At 39.0% G+C, this 16,491-nt stretch overlaps 8 protein-coding genes across 8 annotated transcripts; 2 read left to right on the top strand and 6 right to left on the bottom strand.

Annotated features, from left to right (window-relative positions):
- Nucleotides 1–1,484: 1,484 nt before the first annotated feature.
- On the bottom strand, nt 1,485–4,136 carry GCK72_006631 (uncharacterized protein; the record flags this gene model as incomplete). Its single annotated transcript, XM_003113519.2, has 8 exons — nt 1,485–1,628; nt 1,674–2,017; nt 2,066–2,334; nt 2,380–2,712; nt 2,758–3,076; nt 3,125–3,275; nt 3,858–3,967; nt 4,016–4,136. The coding sequence occupies 8 exons, from the start codon at nt 4,134–4,136 to the stop codon at nt 1,485–1,487; spliced, it is 1,791 nt and encodes a 596-aa protein (XP_003113567.2).
- A 220-nt stretch (nt 4,137–4,356) lies between these two features.
- GCK72_006630 (uncharacterized protein) lies at nt 4,357–4,731 on the top strand (the record flags this gene model as incomplete). Its single annotated transcript, XM_053725713.1, has 1 exon — nt 4,357–4,731. One exon carries the CDS (start codon nt 4,357–4,359, stop codon nt 4,729–4,731), a length of 375 nt encoding a protein of 124 aa, XP_053589907.1.
- Nucleotides 4,378–4,967, bottom strand: GCK72_006629 (uncharacterized protein; the record flags this gene model as incomplete). The annotated part of the gene is made up of 3 exons (XM_003113579.1): nt 4,378–4,714; nt 4,766–4,852; nt 4,900–4,967. The coding sequence occupies 3 exons, from the start codon at nt 4,965–4,967 to the stop codon at nt 4,378–4,380; spliced, it is 492 nt and encodes a 163-aa protein (XP_003113627.1).
- Nucleotides 4,968–5,482: 515 nt separating this feature from the next.
- GCK72_006628 (uncharacterized protein) lies at nt 5,483–7,923 on the bottom strand (the record flags this gene model as incomplete). Its single annotated transcript, XM_003113604.2, has 5 exons — nt 5,483–5,587; nt 6,055–6,246; nt 6,294–6,606; nt 6,651–7,737; nt 7,788–7,923. The coding sequence occupies 5 exons, from the start codon at nt 7,921–7,923 to the stop codon at nt 5,483–5,485; spliced, it is 1,833 nt and encodes a 610-aa protein (XP_003113652.2).
- Nucleotides 7,924–8,416: 493 nt separating this feature from the next.
- On the bottom strand, nt 8,417–9,426 carry GCK72_006627 (uncharacterized protein; the record flags this gene model as incomplete). Its single annotated transcript, XM_003113383.2, has 3 exons — nt 8,417–8,485; nt 8,532–9,048; nt 9,095–9,426. The coding sequence occupies 3 exons, from the start codon at nt 9,424–9,426 to the stop codon at nt 8,417–8,419; spliced, it is 918 nt and encodes a 305-aa protein (XP_003113431.1).
- Nucleotides 9,427–9,857: 431 nt separating this feature from the next.
- GCK72_006626 (uncharacterized protein) lies at nt 9,858–10,517 on the top strand (the record flags this gene model as incomplete). The annotated part of the gene is made up of 3 exons (XM_003113777.2): nt 9,858–10,097; nt 10,146–10,263; nt 10,312–10,517. 3 exons carry the CDS (start codon nt 9,858–9,860, stop codon nt 10,515–10,517), a joined length of 564 nt encoding a protein of 187 aa, XP_003113825.2.
- A 2,052-nt stretch (nt 10,518–12,569) lies between these two features.
- Nucleotides 12,570–12,956, bottom strand: GCK72_006625 (uncharacterized protein; the record flags this gene model as incomplete). The annotated part of the gene is made up of 3 exons (XM_053725712.1): nt 12,570–12,751; nt 12,797–12,881; nt 12,924–12,956. 3 exons carry the CDS (start codon nt 12,954–12,956, stop codon nt 12,570–12,572), a joined length of 300 nt encoding a protein of 99 aa, XP_053589906.1.
- A 1,624-nt stretch (nt 12,957–14,580) lies between these two features.
- On the bottom strand, nt 14,581–15,108 carry GCK72_006624 (uncharacterized protein; the record flags this gene model as incomplete). The annotated part of the gene is made up of 3 exons (XM_053725711.1): nt 14,581–14,785; nt 14,833–14,999; nt 15,043–15,108. The coding sequence occupies 3 exons, from the start codon at nt 15,106–15,108 to the stop codon at nt 14,581–14,583; spliced, it is 438 nt and encodes a 145-aa protein (XP_053589905.1).
- Between the last annotated feature and the right edge of the window lie 1,383 nt (nt 15,109–16,491).

Raw genomic sequence — 16,491 nt, 5'->3', positions numbered from 1 at the left:
TAAAGTGTCAACTTCTTAGGATAGTCTAATTGGATTAAAATGACACTTCTTTTCATTTCGACGCGCCTCCGCCCTCTATCTTCATAAAAAACACCTTTCAAAAGGGATGACCGACGCGATGAAACTCTGCGGGATATCTTCTTCTTCGGCTTCTTCCTTTTTGATGATTTGACAGGTACAAAAAATGGAAAAAAGTGATAAATGTGAGATACATTGAGGAAATTGTGGGGTGAGGTGGGGAGGGAGAACATTGTATTTCTGGATGGGGGATCTTGAAGTGTCAGGAGGTTGGAGCAACTTTGAGAGCTCGAGGACAGTCTCATTGATATAATTGTTTCTAATACGGAAAAAGCACGTCGTGATTTTGATTTTTGTCGTTGACTCTTTTTCAATCAGAATTCCTCGGAGACTGCAAAGGTTTGAAGAAGGCATACTGTACCGCCCAAAAGTGCTGTTTACTTAGAATTACTATAACTCTCCAGGAAGTGTCCGTACAAAAGAGTTGTCAACTACAAAAATGAAGTTCTACTCTTGGTCTGTTCGATCCCATAAAAAGTTATTTTGTGGGACAGTGTGTTTTACTATGACACAAGTTGGACATTTTCAACTGAAAAAAGGCAAAACTAAATACTTTTGAGTGGTACTGTACTTCCTCGTTCAATATTAAAGTTTACATTTTTTTCAGTTCGAGTTCAACTTTGATATGTTTGAGGTTATTATTTTACATTAAAGCTTTTAGAAAAATCATCTCCGAGTTTGGGAAATCGTAAAATTCACCATGATTTTAACCTGAAATATTGAAGTTTCCTTCAAGTATTTTTCGATATAATTTGTATTGTATTCACTATTCCACGCTAGAATTTTGTTAACCAATCCCAGATTTTGATGAGTTCTAAGACAGTAAATTGACTGTCTCGCAAATCTGAAATCTCTAAAATCCAAAATTTTAAACATAAACTATCCCAACTTTACAATACGATCACAAGGTTAACTTTCTAAATACTGCCAGAAAAAGTGTCTACCGTATTCCATCTCTCTTTAAGGACATAATTAGATATGATCAGAACCAGTCTCCTCGGAGGAGTTTAATTGAAATGAGTCGTCTTCTTCTTCTCTTTCTGAAGAGAGGAACAGTAATCATTTATATAAAGAGAAAAGAAGGGAGAGGTTTTGTGACCTTCCTGAAAAGAGATGTGTAATTGACTATTGTTTTCATTGGATTTGATTGATTTCAATTTCGGATTGAAGAGGAGAAGAAGAAAACCGAAGAATTGGAGGAGAGAAAAAAAACTAATTGTAAACTATTCGTCAGAGAATTAATTGAAAGTTTGTAGAAGAAGGAATGAATTTATGCACCAGGGGGGAAAGTAGGGAAAGTAACTTTTGCAAGGATATTAGATCATAACTTACAATAAATAAACCCGGAATAATACAGTAAATTAGATAAAATAGTAAAACAAAATTATGTTTAAAAAGTGATCAAATTAATAGCAGTCCTTGATATCTTCATCATTTCCGTGAACATTTAGTGATGCAAGCATTTCACGAACAATCACAACCGACTCGTTTTCTTGCTGAATATGCTCTTCGCAGAGCAGACGACGAACGTATCGGCCGATCCAGCGGTCCTGAAATATGAAAGTTCTCGAAACGGAATATCTAAACTATGTTACATTTTTATACTCGGTCAGAACAGTTATCACTGCATCTTTCAAGTTGGGTTTCGCCATTGCAGTCTCTGCGAATTTCAGTGTTTCTTGTCTCATATCCATTCCATTATCTGAGAGTCCAGATTCCAAATATTCCACAATCTCCTCTCGAGATAATGATCCGAAAATCATTGGAGTACTCAGATAATGCATACAAACAAGCTGCGGAGCAGGATCTGCTGATTCGAGAATGTAGTAACGGAGAAGATCGTCAGGGATTCCACCGTAATGATCACGCATCAATTTCAACACCATTGACATTACGTAAGGAGAGTTACGGTTGCTTCGAGACAACGCTTGAAGATCTTCTGAAAATTTTAAAACTGTAATAATTTTTAAAGCTATCAAAAAACAACCATTTTCGGGCAAAAAGCAAGGGAAGATATAAGCGATCTCGAGTGCCGTGTCGGTCTGCTCCCATTCAGATTCCAGCGCAGACGTTCGAATCATATCAGTGAGACGAGCGCGAAGGCGATTCTTGAAATTACTGAATTCTGTACGACTGAAAATATCTGGACCGTAGACACGACTGAGCTCCTGAAGAAGTGATGATGATTCAAGAACACGAACATCGAGAGCTTCAAATAACGTGGCAACTTGTTGGATGGTGACATGAGATGCCAATCTGAGAGGAAGAATTGTATAAAGCACAGACAAGAGTAGTACTCACTTTGGTAACAACTTGGAAACTTCGGTGATTCGTATTTTATTTTCCACTTTCACTTCAACATTCAGTTGCTCCAAAAACGTTTTCAATTGTTTATTGCTCATACGATGAAGGATTTTCGTTTTGTGGTGGAGCTTGACGGCTGGTGAGTAGATGAGTAGGTCAACCAACTGATCGATATTTTCAACAAATTGTTCATTTACTTCATCATTTATTGCAATAACTCTATCGCGTGGGTTTTGATTCATTTCGAGAAGGAAGCAGATGAGATCGACACGATTAGATTCACACTGCCAACTACCAGGAGTCAGTGGAATTTTGAGAGTTGAGTGAAGTCTGAAAAGATACTGATGAATGTCAGGAGAATTATTGAAGTCTTACTCTCTCAGCTTCGCAAGTAATCTCAATGAATTCTCGCCTATTCTCGAAGAATTCCTAATACTCTCCACGTAGCTCATCAATTCTTCAACTTCTAATTCATTCGAATATTTATCCAGAATACGAGTGACAACGTCAAGGATGAAGTTCGATTGCTGACCACGTCTAGTCCGTCTGATAAACATTTCTACTGCTCCAGATATAATCAAAAGGCGTCGAGCATCAGCAGGTGGAACTTGGCAAATGAATGATTGGTATTGGCGACGAAGGAAGACAGATGTACTGTCATCGTCGATTTGATTGATTGCCCATCGTATTACAGCTGAAAAAAGGATTTTGAGACGAGAAATTCACAATAAATTTGACTTACTAAGCCACGCGTCTGGTTTCCGAATAGCGAAGACTTCGGGTCTTTGATAAAGTCTAAAGAGATCATCGAGCAGTTTCGGTGGGCGGGATTGGGGAAGAAGATCTTCACTTTTTTGAACGAATTCTAGCAGAAGATCATCGTCGCGAAATCTCTGAAACTAACTTCAGAGTTTTATTATTTTAAAAGAAATACTGCGAATGACAATGTAGCTGTCATACTGTCGACGAGTATTCGAGAATTTATTTCTAAATGTGTTTATGGGGTTATTCAGTAAATGTGTTTATGGGGTTATTCAGGTCATGTAAAAATGTATTTTAACACATATTTTACCTTATTCACGAGCGGTTTAAAAAACCTTTCTTCCCTTTTTCTACACCTTTTTCGCCGTTTTTCTACAGTTTTCCGTCATCATTTTTGCAGTGAACACCAAAAAGCTTAAAGGGGCATTTAATTATTGAATTTGGATATCTCGACGCGGGCGGCATCCTTTCTGATGTTCACTGCCGAATTGATGACTGGAAACTGTTGAAAAACGATGAAAAAAGTGTAGAAAAAAAGAAAAAAAAGGAAAAAAAATGTGAGAAAAGCATGTTGTGAAAAAAATTATCACCGTTCGTGAATAAGGTAAAATGTATATTAAAATAAATTTTTACATGACCTGAATAATTAAAAATCTTCATTTTTATACTAGATTTAACGAAGCTTGAAAGCAAACATGTGCACATTTCCCTACCTTTTTCACTATTGCTGCATCGAGTAGTCGAATAATTATCTGAATCGGAATACATCTGCTCTCAAAATCTATTCCTCTGACAAAGTTTCGCACCACAGTTATACTACTTTCTGAAATGATTGTTCAAATAATAATTTATGCTAAATACTGCTGAAAACCTTCGAACTCAATGCTATCAACAAGTTTATCGATGAGTGTATCGTCGAAAGAATGCGGCATTTCATCATAAATTGAGCAGTTGGTCACAAGTCGTTCCAGTAACAAATCCAGAGATGCCATTTTCTAAAGAGATGATGTAATTGTGTTTAAAATTTTCCAGGTGTATTCATTCTTTAAAAAGTAGAGAAGGTCCTGCGAATGTTAACTGCAAACAACACTGAAGCGAAACAAAAACATAGTCTACATATAATTTTTGCAAACTTTATTGGTGAATATTTACAGTGAGACTCGACAAAGATAAAACTCAAATTAGAAATAATTTAAGTGCTTCCCGAACGGAATGTATGAGAATCTGTATACTTTACAATTTAGCTTGGAGAGCTGCCTCGATATCCTTCTTCATGTCCTTTGGCTCGGTGGTTGGAGAGTATCTCTTGATGACGTGTCCGTCTCTGCCGACGAGGAACTTGGTGAAGTTCCACTTGATAGCATCGACCAAGAATCCTCCTTTCTCTTGCTTCAAGAACTTGTACAGTGGGTCCGCATTGTCTCCGTTGACATCGATCTTCTGGAAAAGAGTTGGCTCAAACTTGAACTTGTCAGCGACGAAAGCTGCGATGTCGATCTCGCACGATGGTTCTTGGCTTCCGAATTGGTTGCATGGGAAGGCGAGGACCTCGAGTCCGTCCTTCTTGTAACTGAAATTGAGCAATGAAAAACATTTTCAAGAAATAATGAATTTAGCCTACGTGTCAAGCAACTCCTTGAACTGGTTGTAGTTGGAGTTGGTGAGTCCACATTGGGAAGCGACGTTCACAATGATCACAACTTTTCCACTGAAAATAAATGCGCGTTAAAACTTAACGAGTTCATGGAAATGTACCTATAGTTGGAGAGTGGAGTGTCTTCTCCCTTGGCGTTCTTGACAGTGAATCCGTGAACAGATGCCATTGCAGTTGCTGTGGTGAATGAGATGAAACGACGAGCGGCTGAAAGTTACGCGTTGAAACACGAGTGAATCGATTTTTGGAAACTTCAAAGGTAACGTTAGTAACGAAATGCAAGAAGTGCGAGAGACTAGAAGAGGGACAGCGTTATAATTGATGGTGGAAATGTTGCCATGGAAACGTAAAGAAGAGATCAGTCACACAAATCTCAAAGAGAAACAAAACTGACCTGGCAACATTTTTTCACCGGTATTTGGCTTCTATAGAGAATTTCTGAAATGCAATGAAATGAATAAAGATATTTGAGAATAGGAAATGAATATATCGAGATGAGGTAAAGATAGATATATTCGTGTCGTAGTTTGAGTGAACGAGTATGTGAAGACTTCAAAAAGTGAAAATACTTATTGGGTAAAAAAACAACAGTAACTTTTTTAACAACAAAATCAAGAATAACAATTATAAAATGTAACGAGAATTTGATAATGAAACGGGATAGACAGAGAGAAACAAAAAAATTTAAGTGGAAAGGGATAAATATTTGGAAACATTCTTCTTCATCGCTTTCTTCTTCTTTCCAACACTTGCTGGCATCTCTGGTTGCTTCGAGTTCTTCGCAGCCTTCTGAAATATAAATCAGGTTAAATACTCGGAGCAGAATGATGAAATAATACAAAATACGCAAAGTTTCTAGAGGAAATGATGAGATTTCTCAGTGAATTCGTTTTTTGTCAGCATAAGTTTTTCGGCGTTTCCTCTCGATGGGCGGCTACATTGTGGCTGTGCAAAAGAGACGGAGGATGGTGAGAGGAAATTGTTTACTCGCATTTTTAGAGGGGAAAATAGCAAAATAACAGAGGAAAAGAGGCAGCGATGTGCTAAGGTTGATCTTCGATCGTTGAGTCTTCTACGTTGTCTAGAACGTTCTACTGGTGATTGATGTTCAGAATAGAAGAAGACAATAATATTGTTAACTCTATTTGGATTCGATATGCTGACTATGACCGAACTTGGGGTGATTGAATTTTATGGTTTAAAAAAAATAATAATGCTGTTGCTACCGCTCAATCCTGAAAGACAATTATCCTTACCACACGATCCACATTCTTCTTGGCTCGTCCACTCAAGTTTCGATGACGAATCTTCTTTCCAGTGAACTTTGGCAAGAATTTCATACCGGCAGTGTGAACTTCACCGATGGATTGTTTCACTTGTTGCCGAATCTTCTCATTCACAACGCGTTCACTCATCTTTTCGGTTGTGTTCTTCACGTTTCTACGAGCCTGGAATTATTTTGGATGAATGAGGGAATGACTGGGGAAATACTTACTCTAGCTTGCAAAGCCAATAAGTTTTCTACTGAAAACTCGACAATTGGACGATGATCCTTCGTAAATGTGTCTGGATTGTTGTTCAGCTTCTTAAGGCATTCAAGAGCATGCATATGTTCCTTGAAGGCGATGAAACCGAATCCAGAAGACTTTGGTTTACCGTCAGGTGTCAGTCTTTTTTTGTCCATCCAAACACGACATTCTGTGATGAGAGATCCAGCTGATGTGGACTTCTGAGCAAGCTCTTTGAGTTTAGCATCGTTGATCTTTTGAGGGAGATTGTGAATACACAATCGGACAGGCGAAATGAACCTGAAAATACATCTTGTTTGTAACCACTTCGAGACTCAACTTACATATTAGTGTTTTCCAATTTCTTCCTCATTGCCTCTGCGATTCTTTCTCTTTTCGTTGCATCCTCTTTGCTCATTCCAGCAGCTGCCGCTGTTCCATCACGAATCAATCCGAATCTGGCGAGTCGTAGATTTCTTTTGTCTTTTGGAACCTTGGTGAGCTTATCCTTCTCCATTTCAGCTGCTTCTTTTCTTGGAATAGCAAGATTAGCTTTGACAAGTCGATTATCAATAATAACTCCATCCTCGATTCCTTCGATACAATTGGAAGCTTCCAACGGCGAAGAAAAGTGAACGAAAGCAGTTCCCTTCGAGTGTCCACTGTCTTTGTACTTGCAAATGATTGCCAAATCGATTTGCCCGTATTTCGAAAGCTCCTCTTTGATCTGCTCAACTTTGGTTTCGAATGAAAGATTTCGGAGGAATACAACTTTTCCGTCAATGATGGCTTGATCGGTTTTGCGTTCAGCGACCGGTTTCTTCTTCTTTTTCTTGTCTCCTTCCTCGTCATCTTCCTCGTCATCTTCAGAATCATCTTCGGAGTCTTCTCCGTCTTTTTCTTCATCATCCTCTTCTTCCTCCTCCTCATCATCGTTCTCTTCCTCTTCATCTGAATCCTCGAACTTTTTCACATTCTTTCTCTTGTCTTCTTCCACCTTTTCCACCTTCACTTTCTTCTTCAAATGTTCTTTCTCATCGTGAGCATTCGTCTCATATGTATCCTTATCCAATGCCCAATCCGCAGCGACTGATCTTCCCAAAACTTTATTCTTATTGAAATACTCTCTACCTTTCTCCGCGTCTTCCTTCTTCACAAATTGAATGAAACCGAAACCAGCTGATGTCTTCGGATCTTTTTTTGATGGCGGCAGTACGATTTCAGCGAATGGACCGATGGCCGAACAAATATTTTGCAGATCTTCCTTTTTCACTTTGAACGGAAGATTTCGAATGATCAGACGCCATTCCTTGGTTTTTGCTTTTTCAAACCTTTGTCGAACTGCTGACTTTTCACCGGTAGAGGAGAACCTTTGATTCGTTTCTCCAGATTCTTCCGTTTTTGGTCGCTTTGTCAGTGGCTGACGGTTTGCTGAAATAGTAGCAATCAATATTTGAATGAAAACGGAGAAAAAAAATTACCGTTTCTGTGCTCAAACTCTTCAGTTTCTCCGTATTTTTCTTCGTTATCATTATGATAATTGTTGTAATCGCGTTTTTGGCCATATCCATAGTTTCTGAAACTGCCGCGAGACGACGAATATCCACCGCGACTCATTTCTGAAGAATATTTTCTATTTAAACAATGTTTATTGATTTTTACAGAAGCCTTGAAAAGAATTGGTATAGAAAAACTGGAAATGTAGAAGAAAGAAGGTTAAAACCACGAAAATTAAAAATTTCCGAAGCGAAATGTCTAACGTCTCACGCTCTCTAACGCGTGCCGAAGGAGCGCGATTACCTCGTGAAAATAGACAATTTTCGGAAATTTCCGAGGCGCTTTTCTAAGCTGAAAATATATATAAAGCGAGATTTACACTGCATTTTGATCAAAAATAAACAAGTTAATCTTTCTCATATGCGAAAAAGTATCTGTTCAGCCCGAATACGGGCAGATTTCATTTTGAAGGTGTCATACTGTAGTTAACTAGTTAACTAGTTAGGTAAGAACTGTATGAAATAGATTATGGATAAAACAGACAGTCTACAGAAAAAGGTTTATTTGAATGTCTGCTAAGATTGGATGCGATGTCTCTGGGCTTCAGCTGGATCTACCCTTTACGAAGAGCTTTTGGAGTCGGTTTGTACATGACGAATGTGCAGACCATGTTCTCATCGACCTGAATATGAAATTGTATATTTTATAGCTTCGTTATCAGATTATACCTTCATAGTGGCAGCAGAGTTATCAAATTGTCCACAGTAATGAGGAGCCGAGAAGATAGTAACCATCTTCTTGGAAGCAAAGAACTCATAACCATCCTGAACAACTTGATGAGCACGTGCAACTAGATCCAAATCAAGTTTCATGCACAAATCAGTGACAACATCTTGTCCAAAGACATAGGATACTCCACGTGTATTCGCTTGCCATCCTTTAACCCATTGATCAGGATCAGCCCAAAGCAAATCAATTCCAATCGATGGATTTGGTGGATCTTGTGGACGTGGAAGTTGACGAAGTTGATCAAGAGATTGAAGATGTGGAGAAAGACCGCCGTGCATACAAAGAATACGAGAACCAATGAGACCACAGAGAGGCATCCAATTGAATGTATCCTGGAATTGGGACCAGAGACGCGTCGATTTGTAGCGACGATTGCATTCTTCATAGAATCCATAAACACGATTTATTGCTGGACACTCGTGATTTCCACGAAGCATGAAGAAGTTTTCCGGGTATCTGAAATAGAAGAAAATGAGTTTCTTGAGAAATATCTAGAAATTACTTGATTTTGAAAGAGAACATGAGACAAATTGTCTCAATATTCTGACGTCCACGGTCTACATAGTCTCCGAGAAACAAGAAATTCACATCTGGAGGGAATCCATTCTTATCGAAAATACGAAGAAGATCCGAGTATTGTCCATGAATATCTCCACATACGATGATGGGCGGTTCCACTTCGAGAAGTGACGCTTGAGAAGCGAATACGGATTTGGCAATGGCACAACATGTTTGAAGTTCTTGTTCGTTGACAGAAGTTGTCAATCGTCCACCAGACATTCCGACGTTGAGCAGACGGCTCATCAAGTTATCGACATCCATTGTCGCTGTCATTTTTGTTCCTTCTTTCTACAACTTTCAGAAATCCAAGAGAAACCTCCAAGTCAAAAGACTCCTACCTTTGGAAGGCCTTTTAGCTGGCGATGATCCGAAGACGGTCGTAAATAGAACAATAACTCCTCCCACTGAATTTCCAATCAGATTAATTTTTAATTGACCCTACCACTCGGTTACTGTATTTCCAGTTAATGTCACGTTTCGAAAAAGTCCTCACTAAAAATTGACAAATCTGTTTTCTTCCCGAAAAAAGAATCTAGTCTCTTCACTCATTCTTCCAATCTTATGATCCATTGATCAATTTTCATTACTTTTCGGGTCCCCTGATGTTTGCTTTTGCAAAAGTATAATTACAAAACACCTCCACATTTGCAAACACTCTCCTATATAACAGAACTAAAATTTTGAAGTTTCATTCCGATCTAAAAATGAATCGTCCTTTTCTACTCCTTCTCATAAGTTGCACAATATCCGTTCAAGCAATGTTCAAACCAATTCGTCATGTATATTACGGTGGAGATGACAACTGCGAAGAATCGAAAACAACGACGACGACTTCTGGAGCTTCAACTACAATGAAATGGGAATATTCCTGTGAGCCTGGATGGAAAACTTTTCAGAGAACACCTTCTGTTTATAATGATAACACTGGAATTTTGTGTGTAAAGGTGATATAATCTGAATGAGAGGAATTCACATCTACGTGTTGTTTTCAGTTCGTGCCGGCACCTTCAAAGAAAAACATTTCTATCAACGAAGCTGAAACACTCTGTAAAGAAAACAACGGAGAATTGACTGCTTTTGAGAACGAAAACGAACGTTTGGAGATTCTCGGTTTGCACAATTCTTCTCTTTTCTAATTTTTCAAATACATTCTTTCAGTGGAAGCTCAAAAATATATGATCAATGAGCTGGAACGGTCATCCGGGGCAATCGCAATTGCTGGGAAAAGTATCGCAGAGTGTAAAAGCATGACTTCAAAACTTCCTGAAATTTGTTCTGATAACACGAAAGCCTACACTCTTCCGGAATCATCAAAAACGAATCCACAGCAGAGAAGTGTGGGGGTGTATTTGGGTGCGTTTTAATTTCGCATGCTGCGCTCTCTCACTCTCTCGTCGGTTAGACGTTTCTCTGCGCTCTCTCACTCTCACACACTCTCTCACCCTCTCTCTCGTTTCTCTGCTCCCTCCACTCTCTCACCCACTCTAGCTTCTCTGCTCCCTCCACTCTCTCACCCACTCTAGCTTCTCTACACCCTCCACTCTCTTACCCACTCTAGCTTCTCTGCTCCCTCCACTCTCTCACCCTTTCTCGTTTCTCTCCACTCTCTCACTCTCTCATGGTTTTTTACTTTTTTTTTGTAGGACCCGATCCCCTAACCCTGTGTGTGTTGACTCAGAGCACAACCCTTGTGCTAAGTGTGTAAACCAAATCAGAGGGGTAAATGTGGTAGACATAGTGAGGGGCTTCGGGCGCCGGGAGGGGAGCCGGGAGGGGGAGAGGGGGCAAACATGAAGGATAGTGTGTGGGGGGAAGGGGGAGGATGACGTCAGAGGGGGAGACGGTCGAAGGGGAGGATGAATATAAGCCTTATTTCTCTGAAATTATTTAATTACTTATTTTGTTAATTACTTATTCCGTTAATTACTTTTAAAAACGAATATTTTCGAAACTACACTTTATCTGTCAAATCGTTTCGAGACCCAAGTTTCCGAGTATACGGTATCTTTGAAAAAATGCGTCGCGTGCGGCGTCCGCGTCTTCCGCGTAAGTGATATCTTTTTTTTTTTCAATCTTATTATTATTTTCAGTATAAATGTTTCTCATTTGTTAGGAATGTTTCCTATATGAAAGTTGGCGCTGTGCCAACTAATATCGTAGTTTTGGTGTACTCTGTGATGACTCATTTCATTTGACCCTGACAAAACCGCCGTTTGGGCTGATTAAATAGCTTTTCAATGTATATTTTCCCTCATTCTATATAATTTTTGGATACCAGCGGTGTCCTACCTCTATTTAATCCTGATTTTTTCTGAGTTTTAAAACTACTATTAACACCAACATACGTGAACTGTCAAACTGGAAGTGGAAAAACAGGAAAAGCAACTCAATGTCATCGACATCAGGAAATGATCGAGAGGTTTCTCCAAATCAATTAGTGTTAATATTTTATCTGAGGAGGTGAACTACAAATAATTTAACAGTTCATATGTTTCTTATTTTTACAGGAAATTAACAAGAAAGCAGTGACGATTTTGAGAAAAACATCCGAAGAAGCACAAGGAGCCTTCCAACGCTAAATTAATTTATGATGAGAATGAAACGCTTCTCCAGCTCGTAAGGTTTTTTTAATAGTCAAAAATGTGTCAAAAATAATTACGATTGCAGACGAATTCGACGGGTCAAGAAGATTGTCAGAAAGGCAAAAGGAATTACGATGAGCTCACAGGTAGAGAAGTATGTAAACTTCGAAATGATGAGAGCGATGGTTGATGAAGCCATCAATAACACCGGAGAGCGAACGGAACATCTTCTACCTCAACACACGACGATCCGGAACCGTCAGAACACTGTCAAACAGTTCCGTTATACTCTTCCTTTTGGTTATGTTCAATAATAAATTGGTCATTATAAACATGTCGTTTTGGGTAATTTTTATTAATAAATAATGTAATTATTAATTTAACAACAAACGTTTAAATTTTCATATGAGAGAAGTCGACGTGAAGAGGTTGTTGATTCTCCTTGTCGGCTTCCTAAAAGTAAATAAATAGTGTTAGCGAAAAAAGGGAAAGTTAGTCTAACCTTTGGGTTGTACACAGCGCCTTTGAAATAATCGCCTTTCATTGGTGGCCACTGAGTGGATTCATCAAGGTCCCAGACCGGCTCCTTTTTGATCTCCTCCTAAAAATACTCACAGTATTAAATCTAGAATTTAAAATTTACCTCAGTGAGTAGTTTTCTTGGGGACTCCATCGTAGCGGGTAGTATAGTCGGTATAAAGTGAATATGATTGTGAGATGGAATGTGCGGGTAATATTGAATCAAAACATCTTAATGTCAAATTTTGTGTAAAAATCCATTATCATCAAAAACAACATTTATTCTTTAAATAATCCAAAAAAGATTAATCAGAATTAATTGAATTGTTTCTCCAACTCTGCAGCAAACAGTGCCGCCTGACGCTCCAGAAGAATACCTTGACCGTCCGGGATATCCTCATCCTCTTCCAACACAACTTCAGGAATATCCGGGATTTGGATCTTCTTCTGTGGTTCTTCTGGTTGGGGCTCTACTTGATGCTTTGGTGGTGCTTGAGCTGAATAGGTACATTGTATTGAAATATTTAAAAAAATAATTTTACCTTGGAGAGTTTGCAATTCCTTCCAAAACTTTTCCTCTTCTTCTTTGAGCAGGGCTCCTTGGCCATCCGGGGATTCAACAACTTCCTAAAACAATAATAGTAATTCTTTATTGTATTTGTAACTTACTTGTTGGAGGGCACTTTTTTGGTGGGTCGACATAGCTCAATAAAGAAGAAAAGTGATGGCGGTTGTTAGTGAGGCAACAGTTGTGTGAGTCAACACTTATGCTGACGTCATGTGTAGATTGGAGAACTCATCTTTATAAATTTTGATTGTTCCCACAAGAGAAAGGTTTTTGAATGATTCAACGAAAAGTGGAAGCATCTGAGGTGTTGTCTTTTGGGGTTCCGGGAAATTTTGAGGACACGGTGGTTGAGTGACTTCATCTCTTGGAAGCGGAGAGGATGGGAGAGACACACCTTCTTGATCAGACATTATGAATGAATGAAGGCTTTTCATATTTCAGAGGTTTATATACTCGGCTCTCACAGGTCTTCAAGTGTTTCTTAACCCATTTTACCACGAAATCATCGTTTTTTGGCAGATTGTCTGAGAATGGGCACCTTATGTGTTTATTAGAGTGTTTCATAGCTTTTCGAAGCAAAAAGTAAATACAATAATATCCGCAAACATCAGACAAAAGACCTTGTATTGGTTTTTGAAATACTTTCTTCCATTTGACGCATTTTTTCGTAAAAAAGTCCAAAAACTCGGTTTGAGGATCACAACCGCTACTATCCATAAAATATCCATAGTTTCGGTCATCTACCCAGAGTGCCACCCAGTGTTCTCCATTTTCGGTACTTGGCGCTGTATTCCAAATAAATGAGCATGGTCTTCTGGTGATTATTGGTTCATGATCACTAGGAAATACTCCCCGGAAACTTTTTCTGGTTATATGACATGAACTAACTAGGGAAGGCCCTCGACTCGGTCTGGAGTTATGGGACGTGACCAATATCATTGGAAAGCTGAGAAAACGCTGATTCCAAATATATATTCAGTTTTTGCCCTCGAGGCCTGGTATCCGAGAAAAACGAGGTCAAAGTTTGGACCCTCTGACAAGTCATTACCTTTCCGACGTGTGAAAAATATCGGCAGCGTGGTGTAGGTGGTAGTGAGGGGGCATGGCATGGGGAGGGTTTGGGTTCGGTTCCCGTTCACGCCAAATTTTTTTTGCATTTTTTTCAATCAGCTTTTATGATTCTCTAACCAGGTCTGCCACACTTTTTCAAGATTTGGACTATGTTTTATTGATTTTCATGTAAAAATAACTAATTTTGAGAAAAATAATTTTTCAAAAATTTGTCCATCACTTGATGGTCCAAAAGTGATGAAGTACTCGGATAAATTTTCTCGGATTTTTGTTTCAAATTGTTTACATTTACATGAAAATCAATAAATCATAATCCAAATCTTGAAAAAGTGTGGCAGACCTGGTTAGAGAATCATAAAAGCTGATTGAAAAAAATGCAAAAAAAATTTGGCGTGAACGGGAACCGAACCCAAACCCTCCCCATGCCATGCCCCCTCACTACCACCTACACCACGCTGCCGATATTTTTCACACGTCGGAAAGGTAATGACTTGTCAGAGGGTCCAAACTTTGACCTCGTTTTTCTCGAATACCAGGCCTCGAGGGCAAAAACTGAATACATATTTGGAATCAGCGTGATTTCAGCTTTCCAATGATATAGGTCACGTCCCATAACTCCAGACCGAGTCGAGGGCCTTCCCTAGTAAGAAATTTCTCCAATTGTATAGTTGATAAGGACATAATTTATTAGAACAAGCGAATACGAACATAAACACACTCAATAGGATAAAGACTGCCAGATGGCTCGCGGAATAGTGGGGAATTTGGGTAAGAGAGGGCGATATTATATTTAGTTTCGAAATATTTCTGGACCGAGATGAGTTGACGCTTCTTCCCTGGAATTCGAGGTACCAAACGGCTGGGGAAGAAATGATTACGTGGTTTAGCGTCACTGAAAAATCATTGAAAATGAAGGTTTTAGGTAAAAATCAAACTCACAGGCTAAACTCAGCTTCTTGGCTAACCTCCTGCCCATTACAGGAATTCCAGAAAAAGAGGACGTTGGATGACTTCAAGTGATGATTCATATCTCGAACGTTGTGAATTGAAAGATTCTCAAGTTTGTGGACCATGAGGAAGTACGATGATAGACTAATATCCATACACTGAAAAAGAAAAATAAGAAAAAAATAATTTTAAAACACTTACTCCGACTGGAAGAGGATTTGCAAAATCCGGAGGAACAATAGGGCGCGTGGTTCCCGGCAACATCATACGACCGACTTGTACGACGGAAAAAGTACAAAATGAATTAATTTTTTGGGTTTGTTGTAACATTGCGGTAACGGTCGACCTCATACATTGCATCGTATTGTGACAAAACCAAAACATTCAGCCCTCCAGCGGGGACTTTCTTCTTAAAACGCAATAACAGTTGAGTGCATCCGGCTTGTACCAATTCCCATGAATTTGAGGTATCAATGGGGGCAATGTTGAAAACAAAGAAAGTGTGCCCACTTCGGAACATTTTGTATGTAATACAGGGACACGTCTTATTTGATACACATCCGAGTTCATCATATAGTCGAGCGAGTGCTTGAGCATAACTCTTATTCTCAAAGTCACATTGAATTGGTTGTGGTGGGTACGCGGTTCCTCCAGCGTTTAGTTGAATTTCGGAAACGTCAAAATGTGGAAACTCGAGAGAATCTTTGGTGACATCAGCATTGGGATTGAGAAGTCCAATAATTATACGCCTTGGAACAATGTCATGATATATAGTGCTGAACGGTAGTTCAAAGCGTCCTTCAGGGACTCCAATAATTTTTACTTTCGAAAGAGTGAATGGATATTGAGCTGGTGCAGTTCTCAATCGATTTTCCAAAGCAAGAGTAGCGGATGGTACAACATCAATCGCCCTCATATGTAGTTTCAAATCGAAAATTTCCAATTCAGCCTTTGTGTCTTTAGAACTTTGCAGACAGAAAGCGTCACTATTTCGGTAGAGTGTAAGTTGAATATCAACATGTGGGATCAAAAGTCTATCCGTTTGGAAACATTCCAAAAGTAGCGGAGCATACAGATCCAATTCTGATTTTGTAGTCAAGACACGTGCGTCTTTACTGTTAGGGTCACGCCATCCCGCAGTAGAAAGAAATCCTTCTTTGGTTTCGGTATTTTCTCCAAGTAGAGTTTGAATATAGCTTTTGTATGCATAATAGTCCGAGTCATAGACCGGAACATTGTTAAAGGTTACTTTAACTTGGTCAAAGAAGGTGGCTCCAATAAAGTTTGTATATTGAATAGGAGGAGTGTCAGGGTCTTCTTCAGCATTTTTGAGTTTCAGTTTAAAACTAATGTAAGTTTTGTTGAGTTGAAAGAAGTGTGCACTATCATAAACATTGAAAACATACGGTCCTTTTGAATTTATAGCGTTTGTTGTGGTATAAGTCATCCATGTTCCCTTTGTGAATGCAACTTGACTTGGTGGAGTGTCAAAAAGACAAATATTGGATGGGGCGCTTGGAGCACTCTTTGATTCGATTAGCTTTGCCATTTTCCAAAGATGTCGCGTTTCCGTGATGTTGATTTCGGCAAAGACCTTTTCTTCTTGGACGTCTTCCGCTTTTTAGATGGAACTTTTCTTTTTGGGGCCTT

This window comes from Caenorhabditis remanei, chromosome II (assembly GCF_010183535.1).
Source record: "Caenorhabditis remanei strain PX506 chromosome II, whole genome shotgun sequence".
NCBI classification, from domain to species: Eukaryota; Metazoa; Nematoda; class Chromadorea; order Rhabditida; family Rhabditidae; genus Caenorhabditis; species Caenorhabditis remanei.
The sequence above is the reverse complement of the archived record's forward strand: the minus strand, read 5'-3'. Positions and strand labels throughout refer to the sequence as shown.